Source organism: Lathyrus oleraceus, chromosome 6 (genome assembly GCF_024323335.1).
Source record: "Lathyrus oleraceus cultivar Zhongwan6 chromosome 6, CAAS_Psat_ZW6_1.0, whole genome shotgun sequence".
Lineage (NCBI taxonomy): Eukaryota > Viridiplantae > Streptophyta > Magnoliopsida > Fabales > Fabaceae > Lathyrus > Lathyrus oleraceus.
This window is the reverse complement of record NC_066584.1, coordinates 5,431,053-5,442,065: the sequence shown is the minus strand read 5'-3', so window position 1 is coordinate 5,442,065 and position 11,013 is coordinate 5,431,053. Positions and strand designations below refer to the sequence as shown.

At 33.9% G+C, this 11,013-nt stretch overlaps 2 protein-coding genes across 2 annotated transcripts; both read left to right on the top strand.

Annotated features, from left to right (window-relative positions):
- The first annotated feature begins 984 nt into the window (after positions 1–984).
- On the top strand, positions 985–6,516 carry LOC127096666 (FACT complex subunit SSRP1). The gene is made up of 16 exons (XM_051035214.1): positions 985–1,179; positions 1,756–1,941; positions 2,136–2,241; positions 2,685–2,821; positions 3,003–3,086; positions 3,170–3,264; positions 3,398–3,506; positions 3,647–3,733; positions 3,822–3,914; positions 4,097–4,294; positions 4,400–4,545; positions 4,627–4,777; positions 5,201–5,299; positions 5,392–5,568; positions 5,997–6,075; positions 6,206–6,516. The coding sequence occupies exons 1-16, from the start codon at positions 1,126–1,128 to the stop codon at positions 6,331–6,333; spliced, it is 1,929 nt and encodes a 642-aa protein (XP_050891171.1). The 5' UTR covers positions 985–1,125; the 3' UTR covers positions 6,334–6,516.
- A 200-nt stretch (positions 6,517–6,716) lies between these two features.
- LOC127096667 (U-box domain-containing protein 6) lies at positions 6,717–8,485 on the top strand. The gene is made up of 4 exons (XM_051035215.1): positions 6,717–7,292; positions 7,369–7,554; positions 7,675–7,782; positions 7,956–8,485. The coding sequence occupies exons 1-4, from the start codon at positions 7,245–7,247 to the stop codon at positions 8,259–8,261; spliced, it is 648 nt and encodes a 215-aa protein (XP_050891172.1). The 5' UTR covers positions 6,717–7,244; the 3' UTR covers positions 8,262–8,485.
- Positions 8,486–11,013: the final 2,528 nt, after the last annotated feature.

Genomic DNA, 11,013 nt, shown 5'->3' with positions numbered 1-11,013 from the left:
GACTACTACGTCGGCAATGGAAACCACGACGGGAGGGGATGCTAAACGCGTGTGGGCACATGGGAAGACGAACGACGAGGAGATTTTGAGGACTCTCCGATCTGGAAGAGGCAATTTTGGCGGTATAGGTATCTCGCCGGAAGGACGTTAGAAGCGACAATGCTAGTGGCGGCAGTGCAGATTGTGGCCGGAAAAACGTCGGTATGATGGTGACCAGAATGAGTCACCAATTTTTTTCTCATTAGATAATGGATCAGTCAGATAAAACACGACGAACAATTGAATCTCAACAAGCTCTATATATCATATTGAAATATAAGAGAGTGAAAGACGTTTGAATAAACCGCATGTTTAAAAGACCTTACGAAGATTATATTATATATAGAGAGAAACTGCAACTAATAAAATGCTATAGTCGATGTAAGATTATTTTATATACAAATATTCTTAACAGACTCAAAATTGGGGTTATTGCTTGTTGTTGATCGTACGATGAATTGTTGGTTAATGGACTTGCCTCTATATTGATAGTGGTTCATTAGCCAGTTTCAAAGGTTTGAGTCCATCTAAGTCATCTCTAGTTTTGATGTGTGCAATTATCCTATCCCCGTTATTTTTTCACAATTTATGTGTACATAAGTTTGTTAGATTGTGAACTTTGGTGTTTGTATGTTTGGTAGTTGAATACTTAACCTTTTCTGAATTGATTTAAGATTCTTTTGAATTGATTTCAACAATTTTTTATGTTAATTTTTTTTTCCTTTAGGTCAGCTTTTTATCTTGATCTCTTGTAATTTTTTTATTCTTAATCAATCTAAAGTGTTGCAAAATGGTTCATTATCTCTATTCCCATTTGTCTAAAAAAGATTATTAATTGAGTGATTATTTGCCTACTTTTTTACTTCAAAAAAGAAATTAAATTTCTCATTTTTCTAAAAGACTAAAATGAATATATTTGTTCATATTTCTTTTATAATTATTTCATTGTTAAAAAAACAATTTTTTTTAGACATATTGTTGTCTGTATATATATGCTTAGCTAGGTGCAGAGACATATACTTTCCCCGCGCAAGTGCAGAGACATATACTTTCCTTTCGCGGCATTGTTCTCTTCAACTCGCCACCATGACAGACGGTCATCTCTTCAACAATATTACCCTCGGCGGCCGCGGTGGCACGGTCAGCTCTCTATCTCTCTCACTCTCTCCAACTTGATTACTTCCTTTTCGACGTTCTTCCCTCAAATCTCTCTTTACTTCCCCTTTTTCAAAACCCTAATTGCTCCAGCTACCCTCTCAGTCCCCAAAACTTCCCCTATTCGGTTCCCTTTTCAAAATCACAAATCCCAACTTTAGGGTTTTCTTCTCTATTTTACATCTCCCTCCTTTATTGTTAATCTCTAGTGTTTTTATCATAGTGTAAGAAACTGTATATTTATTTTCGAAGTATGTTGATAGTTTCGTTTTTAGTAAGATTTATTGAGAATTTGGAAGCTATAAGATATATAAACGGATGAAAAATCAAAATTAGCTGTATCTGGAGATGAGGTAAATTTATTTACTGCTGGACTGGATCACATTAATGGTGTTATTATGTTCAGTTATGTGTAGGTTTTATCAATTTTTTGCTATTTTTAAAATGATAAATATTGATGAAAGGAGAAGAAAATGAAAATTTATTGTAAATTTGTGAATAGGTGACTGAAAATAGCAATTGTTATCTATGACGCTTATGTTCATATTATTTTGGTTGCAGAATCCGGGGCAGATAAAAATATATTCTGGTGGGATTGTATGGAAGAGACAAGGAGGTGGTAAATCGATTGATGTTGATAAGTCGGATATAATGGGTGTGACATGGATGAAGGTTCCAAAGACTAATCAACTTGGTGTTCAGATTAAAGATGGGCTGTTCTACAAATTCACTGGTTTTCGTGATCAGGTTGCTTTCTCTTCCCTCTTAATTTGCAATTTACATGTGTTTGATGTACAAAAAGGAATTCAATTATCTAGTTTTATTTTATTTTATTCTTGTTCTTTTGATTAACACTTTGACTGATCTAAAACATTAATGATTTGGACTCGGATTTCTTTCTATTACTATTTTTATGTTGATGTTTTATACTTATTTGGCAGGATGTTGTAAGCTTGGCCAATTATTTCCAAAACACCTTTGGCATAACTGTTGAGGAGAAGCAACTTTCTGTTACTGGGCGCAATTGGGGAGAAGTTGACCTAAATGGTTGGTAATATTTACACGAATGACCTTCAGCGTTTTACTATTTTCAAAGAAATTTAGTTGAAACCATTCAGTTTGTAATTGGAGTGCAGCACACTCCCTTTGTAAATTGCAGGGTAATTTACTTATAGCTGGAACTTATGTGCTGTTGTTTTTTGTACCCTATTTCTAATTGATTTTCTTCTTCTATATGACTGAAATGAATCTAAATACTACCTCCAATCTGGTAGTTACATCTAGTGCTATTTAAAGTGAGAGGTTGATAAGGCAGGAATTTGTTTTTTTTTTTGGGTGGGGATGGGGTTTGCTTCTCAAACAGGAACTTAATCTCATCCACGAATGCAGTCTTTCCCTTCACGGTGGATCTTTTTTTATGGAACTGACTTGACTGCCTCTATATGGTTATACTACTAGTAGATGTCCTTATGCTTCTATTTCCATTTCAGGAAATATGCTGGCTTTCATGGTTGGTTCAAAGCAAGCTTTTGAGGTGTCTTTAGCAGATGTCTCTCAAACAAACCTTCAAGGAAAAAATGATGTGATATTGGAGTTTCATGTGGATGACACAACTGGAGCAAATGAGGTATATCTATGTAGTCTTGTGAGTTTTAAAGAATTCTTACCATTTAGAACAACTTGCAGCTGATTAAAAGTAAACTTTCCTCATCCAAATTTGGGCTTGAATAGCATTGTAGGCTGCAGTTAGTAGGGTTGTTTTGGAAGTGCATTGTTTTGGTCTAATATTTTTTTTGTTACGATCTCAGAAAGATTCTTTGATGGAGATGAGTTTCCACATACCAAGTTCCAACACCCAGTTTGTTGGTGATGAAAATCACCCTTCTGCTCAGGTGAGTTTGTTCGCGACTTTAATAAATATCATCTTATAACAAATTATAAGTAACTGACATTTGGAAAATCATTTTGGTACAAGGTTTTCCGTGATAGAATAATGTCTATGGCTGATGTTGGTGCTGGAGGAGAAGATGCCGTTGTTACGTTTGATGGTATTGCAATCCTTACACCAAGGTAATATCTTTAAGTGCACAGCATGTATCATTCAACTATTTGAACTTATCAGTATCTTGCACGCTTCTGCTGTATTATGTTCTTTCAAGGAAAACTTTGTTATGTAATAATAGAAATTTGCTTTATTGTGCAGAGGACGATACAGTGTTGAGTTACACCTGTCATTCTTGCGACTTCAAGGACAGGCTAACGATTTCAAAATCCAGTACAGCAGTGTGGTTCGCCTATTTTTACTTCCTAAGGTTTATCCCCTGATCCTTGCTTTTATATCAGCGATATTTGTTTTTGATATAAGCCACACATGTCTTATTGATGCTTTCCTCTGGACTTGTTAAGTATACTGACATCTTCTCATGTTTTCTGTCTGTGTATGTATTCAAAGTCTAATCAGCCGCATACCTTTGTCATTATTAGTCTTGATCCCCCTATTCGGAAGGGACAAACTTTGTACCCTCACATAGTGATGCAGGTAATTTTCTTACTTTGTTGGTTTGTGGTTTACCAATTTAGTGGATACATGTTTTGCTTGCTTCTGAACTCAACACCTTTCTGTATAGTTTGAAACTGATACTGTGGTCGATAGTGAATTGGCAATAAGTGAAGATCTTTATAACTCAAAATACAAAGACAAGTTGGAGCTGTCTTACAAGGTATTGACTAAACTATTGATAATTGGTTTATTGATATATAACCCGCGGTACTGCTCCTCAGGAGCTACTTGGGAAATGAAAAAGAGCACATTTTTGCTGATTGGGTTGGTGTGAGAATTTGGTAACTCTGGGTCATTCAATCACGTGATACAATATTTGATATGTTTAATTCATAATTTCAGGGGCTTATCCATGAAGTATTCACCACAGTATTACGTGGTTTGTCTGGGGGCAAAGTTACTAAGCCTGGAAAATTTAGGAGTTGTCAAGATGGTTATGCAGTGAAATCATCTTTGAAAGCTGAAGATGGAATTCTGTATCCCCTTGAGAAGAGCTTCTTCTTTCTACCTAAACCTCCCACTCTTATTCTTCATGAAGAGGTAAAATCCAATTGTAATTACTGATAACCAGATACCAGTTACTGGTTGATGTGCATATGATACTTACAAATTAGAGTTTTTTATGGTTTCATAATTTCTTACCAGATTGACTATGTGGAATTTGAGAGACATGCTGCTGGTGGTTCAAACATGCATTATTTTGACCTTCTTATCAGACTAAAATCTGAGCAAGAGCATCTCTTCCGTAATATTCAGAGAAATGAGTACCACAATTTGTATGGTTTTATAAGGTAAATATCAGCTCACTGCCAAAATTTATTACAACTAATTGTTTGTTACACAAGCAATTCACTTCTGGTCTGCACATGCAGTTCGAAGGGCTTGAAAATTATGAATTTAGCTGATGCCCAACCAGCTGTTGGTGGTGTGGCTAAGGTTCTTGAGAATGATGACGATGATGCTGTTGATCCACATCTTGAGCGCATCAGAAATGAAGCTGGTGGAGATGAAAGTGACGAGGAGGTGCCTAATCTGTACTTGATATTGTTTTTACCCTGTTTTGTAGATCATGAGTAGCTTTTGGTATATTGGTGTTCTAATTTAAGTGATTGAGGTAAAAGTATTTATTTATATCCAACAACATCTGAATATATATGAGCATGAAAGTACTTAAGTGGGCTTTGAAGTCTAAATAAATTTCAGTGTTGCCATTCTTAAATTTGCATGTCTGTTGTTATTGCAGTCAAACTTTCTCTTGTTAATCCATCTATGCCTTTCAGTTTGTTATGCTCTCTAAACTGCTTACTGTTGTGGTTCTGTGCATGGGCTCTGTATTTTTATGCATGTCATGCGAGTATGTCTTATGGGGCTGCACGTGGCAGGATTTCCATCTAGAATTTGTTTGCTTTTGTATATACATTATGAATTGGTGTAAAATGTCTACAGGATTCAGATTTTGTTATCGACAAGGATGATGGAGGTTCTCCTACTGATGATTCTGGTGCAGATGACTCTGATGCCAGCCAAAGTGGTGGTGAGACGGAGGTAAGTGATTTGCTTTTATTATCACGTGATACCTCACCTCTACTCTTTAAATCTTTGGTCTCCCTAACACCTTAATGGTGACTAATTTTCAGAAGCCTGCCAAGAAGGAACCAAAGAAGGACTTGTCTTCTAAGGCGTCTAGTTCTAAGAAGAGATCAAAAGATGCTGATGTTGATGGAGTAAAGAAGAAACAGAAGAAGAAAAAGGACCCAAATGCACCTAAGAGGGCACTGTCTGGTTTCATGTTCTTTTCTCAAATGGAAAGAGAGGTTCGTTTTATGTCGTAGATATTGGTGATATGGTTTTGGATTTGATTGTGTTGTGTGAGTTGTGGGTGGTAGGTAGTATATACTTCTTCCCTTCTGCATGGCTACCTAGCCTTCCTTGGGTTTTTGGGGATTCGATTGGATGTTCAAGTATGTTTGTATACCTTATTTTGCTCTACAATATTAAGGGGTGAGAGTCAAGTTTCACTGGTTGGATTTGTAAAGAACACCTTTATAATGCCAAGTTATAGATAGTACGAAATCATCTGAAAAACCTGTAATTAATGGATTAGAGCCTCAGGAGGCCCCATACTAATATAGCTGGGCTCATGCTCATGCTCTGAACTCAATAGCCAAATTTGGCATTAAGCCGAATTGTTTATAGCTCTATTGGATTTAAGAAATTAACATGGATGTTCTTTTAATGACAGAATCTAAAGAAAACTAATCCTGGAATTTCATTTACGGATGTGGGAAGAGTACTCGGAGAGAAATGGAAAAACCTGTCAGGTAAAGCTGGTTGCCATTATTTCATTTCATCAAAGTTCCACCTGATGTCATTTATGATCATGATCAAAGCCTATTATATTTATGTGTTTGCAACTAAGTTTTTCTGTTTCTTTGCATGTTCAATACACAGCGGAGGAGAAGGAACCTTACGAGGCAAAAGCCCAAGCGGATAAAAAGCGTTACAAGGATGAGATTAGTGGCTACAAGAATCCTCAACCTTTGAATATTGATTCTGGAAATGAGTCTGACAGTGCCTAAGGCTGGCTTAATATTGACAGCAATCCCTACTGCTTGACTGCAGTTTCATAGTTATACTTTGTTGTAATGGTAAAAAGACAATTTTATGGCAAATCTGTTGTAAATGATTTGGCTGAGTGTTTATGTCTCCGGATTCCAACGGCTGTTTATGTGCTTAATATAGTTAAAGATCTGTATTTGTAATTCAGTGTCTGCTAATGTAACATACTGGTCACCTGATAGTGTCTCTTATCAAGTCTTGGAGATAATTGTGCATGAGGCAGAGAAATGAACATGTTTTGCACTCCTTTTCTACACTAAAGTTTTGACACTGTTTTTTCCCTTCCAAATAAGGATTTAACAAGACACTACACATGGTATTTAAGAGGGTCTTCTATTAATTTTGCAAGGAGATTGTTGTGAACATTATTAAATGTTATTCATCCATATGGAATTTATTTAGAGTACGGACAGAGAATCTTTTTCCTTACTTGATGGAAAACAAAGGAAAACGATTGAAATGTTAATCAATCCGCAATTTTCCTATATTATTGTCCCATATGGTTGGTACAGATGCCTTTTCGGGTAAATTCCCTATCCACCTTATGTAATTCTTAGGGATCTAACTCCATTTCAACTCTTTCAGAAAGAATTATGCTGGCCATTTTAGTTTGGAAGTATCCTTTTAGATCAAGTAAATCACAAATTGTATGAGTAATTGCATATACATAATAAAATAAATCCTATTGATACTACTATATATTCCTATGAGATAAAAAAAACTATTGTATGTATATAATTAAATAAATCCTATTGAAGGTTGAAAATTGTCTCAATTATTGATAGATTATATTTGTTATATATGAGAAAAAGATACTACTACATATCCTTATATTCTTGTTCTTGCTGAGCTTGAGTTTCAACCTCTAGTTATGTTGGTCAACACCACTGCTACAATTCCAATCTGTTGTGAAGTCAAGGTTTGTACCCTCAACTTTAATGCCACCATCACCAACAAGTTTTTTTTATACTTGACTCAATTTTCCTCTTGTGTAGGTGCACCGTTCTATATGCATAGAGCTTCAAGGTTTCATTGATAGAATTTTGCAAATTATTTTATCCATTGAATCTGCGAGACCAAATTGTGCCTTGGCAATTCAAACATTATGCTCTTTGCACTTCACTTTGGATAAAGCCAAGTTCGTTATCAAACACTGTTCCGAGTCCAGTAAACTCTACTTGGTAGCTTCTTCTTCAACTCCAAACCTTACTCAGTTTTATATGCAAAGTTATCATTTATAAAGGTTAGTTTTAGTTTGGTTCGATTCAAAATAATAACCTTCTTATTTGCAAACTGGTTAGGCAATAACATCACAGAAGATACTTTCAAGATGTGAAAAGATAAGAATCTCTTTTGAGTTTTACTTGGATCAGATTCAAAATACTGTTCCCATTCAATTAGCTTCTGTGGTTAGTGATACTTATTCATACAACTTGTTATTTTAATGTATAGTTTGTGCTACACCTCTGAAAGACATGTCTAAGTTTCGACACATGTCAATATTATGTGCCAGTGTATTATAATCGAAGGATGTCTTTCGATTACATCTTGATAATTGTGACTTTTCGGAATTGGCCTACAGATATGTGCAATACTAGAGGATCTAAGGGATACAAAGTTTTCATTAGAATATGAAGATGGGACTAGGAAAGTTTTACATTCACTACTTGAGAAGGAATTTCCAGATTCAACTTCTAGAGAGAATTCAGAACTTGAAGCTATTCAAATTGTGGCTTTGATGTTGGATATGAAGTCTTCAATCTCTCTCTTAGAAGAGAGAAAGAATCTTAAGAAGCAAATTGAAAAAGTCAAAAACACAAACCAAAAGGAGAAGGAACTTCTAGAATACCTTTTGTATTTGTTGATTAAATATGAGAAATTTATTTGAGTTTCAAAATGGTAGGAATGTGTGAACAAGTCAAAGATTCTACGTACCCAATAGTTGGAAATTTATGTTATTTATTAAAGCATTATTGTTGTCCCTTGACCATTAGGACCATTTATAGGAGAAGAAGTTGCTAAGCAAACAATTAAATTTGTTGTATTGTTTGGTTTTATTCAAGACAGTCTTTGAAGATGGGTAAGACGGTCTATAATACATATGATTTTATATTTTTTAATATTATTTTTATGATTAAATAATTAAAAAAAAGACCGCTATACAAATATTTTACATTAAATTTACAGTTAAAGAGAATCTCTTCAAAATTTTATGATTTAATTGAAACTAACTTTAGTTTCTTACCTAGGGTCTTCACTGTTCTTCTAAACAACCTTCTTGTCTTAGTCACAAAAAGATTGAACCATAAATGTTGATTTTTCTTATAAAGGAAAAACAAATAAATTTATGCGTTTTATGTTATTGATTTACGTGTTGAGTTTTATGTTATTGTTTTAGGTGTTGAATTGTTGATAATTATACTAAGGTTTAATAGAAAAGTCACAATAACTTTTTTACACAAGGTAGAGTATTAATCAATAATAGTGTTATTTGAACACCAAAAGTTCAGACATCATATTTGACAATGTATACGAACAGTATATTAGTGTGAATAATAGTGTTAGAATAATGTAATTCAAATTCAAGATAGTTTGTTGATGTAGGTGTAAATGCATGGTTGTCGCGAAATAATAAAATAGATATCGAATCACATAGATCAATGATTTAAGTATCAAATTTTTATCTGATAGGTGTATATCTAGAGAAATAAAAAACACGGAGTTTAGTAAACAACTTGAAAGAAAAAACAATTAAATAGAAATAATAAAAAATCACTTAAATTTCAAATTAGGGCAAACATGACCCGGGATTACAGTTCATGTTTCTAGCACAATCATACGATCATTGTCACATCTATTTATTGCGAACTACCTGTTTGAAAACATAATTGATGCTTTGTCAACTTGTCAGGCTATTTGGCTAATGATATTTCTATAGGAATTGAAGTTCAAGGTGAACAAACTAGTCAGATTGATGATTGTCAACATATCTACCATAAGTATTGCTAAGAATCTAGCGTTGAATGGAAGAAGCAAGCAGATTGATACTAGGTACCATTTTCTGCGCGATCAAGTTCAAAATAGAGTACTTGAGGTTGTTCATATTAGCACTCAGAAGCAACTTGCAGATGTGCCGATCAAGGCGATCAAAAGTGAACACTTCATCAATTTGATGATGGAATTTGTGTTGTTGATTTTTTAAACTTTAATATGAAATAAGGGATGATATTGAATAATGTAATTCAAGTTCAAAATAATTTGCATTTCAGTTCCATGTGAGTTTACATATGTGTTTGAGTTTCGTTTAGGTTATTGTATAAAATCCAAAGTTAGTTGGAGATTGTAATAGAATTTGAAATTGAGAAATAGAGATTATAAATGTAATTAGAATTTACCTCTCTCTCTCTCTCTCCCTCTCTCTCTCTCTCTCTCCCCCCCCCCCCCAATTCTTCATAGTTTTCAATTCTTGTGCATCTATAGAGGTTTATTGTTGAACTCCAACAACTAGTATCTCTACCTCTCTCCTAATTTTTGATCTCATACACTTGCACGTATTTTAAAAATATATTAATATACAACAAATTTACAAATGGACATCTTTTGACACCTAATTTGAGTGTACAAATATCATTTCTTATTCATAGACTACCTATCCATTATTAATACATGTCATCATTATCTCTCATTTATCCTTCTTCATTTTTCAAATTTACATTACAAAATATCTATACATGTAATTAACATAATAAACAAAGTTTTTTCCAATTAATTGCCCTATCCGGCCACCTGGAATCATCCTACGTGTTCCCTCTTTTGCTTCACTCCCTTTAAACCAAATAAACTTTCCCCTCTCTCCCATTTCAACACAACAAATTTCCCTTTATTCTCGTTCTCTCAAATACATTGACCACATGGAAGAAACAAAATTTCTCTCAATTAATTCCATCTTCCTCTCCATTTCTATAAGTTAATTCCTTCTCACAACCCGCTTTTATCTTCCCGTCACCATGTTTTATACTTTAAGAGTATCCATTTTTTTGTTCATTGTCTATTTCTTCTTCATTTCATGTGAAATCCATCCATATCTCTATGATCTTATTCAATATCCTTTCTTTCTTTCTTTATGAAACTAACTTTTCTGTATATTTCATTTTCATGGATTCATTTCACTATATTTGATGTAAGTTTTTATGTTTTTTTTCACATTTTGTTTTTTGAAACTAAGGTTGCATACAACGATTTTGATGCAACCTATTTTCATTTACTTCATTTCCTTTTTTCTGAAACTGATTTTGTTGTTATAATTTCCCCCCCTCCCATTTTATATTTTTCAAAAACTTCTATGGTTAGAAGATGCAACCGCACGTGACCTCTGTTTTTCTCTTTAATGGGTTTTTTCAAACCTTACATTTTCTACATATTTCTCTTTCATGGTGTTTTTGAAGATGCAATTTCATCTAACTTTTTTACTCACTTCTCTTTTATCGCATTCTTGAAGATGCAATTTCATCTAACTTTTTTTTGCTCATTTCTCTTTGATGGCGTTCTTGAAGATGCAATTTTATCTAACTTTACCACACATTTACTAAGTTTTTTGTACAGTTTATTTTATTGTGTTTACTTCATAAATTTTGTGGCAA

What these genes read in the sequence shown, in the direction of transcription:
- LOC127096666 (XM_051035214.1), top strand. Translation starts at nt 1,126, where the DNA reads ATGACAGACGGTCATCTCTTCAACAATATTACCCTCGGCGGCCGCGGT. An exon ending in AATTTGTATGGTTTTATAAG is followed by an intron (nt 4,546 to 4,626) that starts GTAAATATCAGC and finishes CTGCACATGCAG; the next exon opens with TTCGAAGGGCTTGAAAATTA. An exon ending in GAGATGAAAGTGACGAGGAG is followed by an intron (nt 4,778 to 5,200) that starts GTGCCTAATCTG and finishes AAATGTCTACAG; the next exon opens with GATTCAGATTTTGTTATCGA.
- LOC127096667 (XM_051035215.1), top strand. Translation starts at nt 7,245, where the DNA reads ATGTTGGTCAACACCACTGCTACAATTCCAATCTGTTGTGAAGTCAAG. An exon ending in AGTCCAGTAAACTCTACTTG is followed by an intron (nt 7,555 to 7,674) that starts GTAGCTTCTTCT and finishes CAAACTGGTTAG; the next exon opens with GCAATAACATCACAGAAGAT. An exon ending in CCATTCAATTAGCTTCTGTG is followed by an intron (nt 7,783 to 7,955) that starts GTTAGTGATACT and finishes ATTGGCCTACAG; the next exon opens with ATATGTGCAATACTAGAGGA.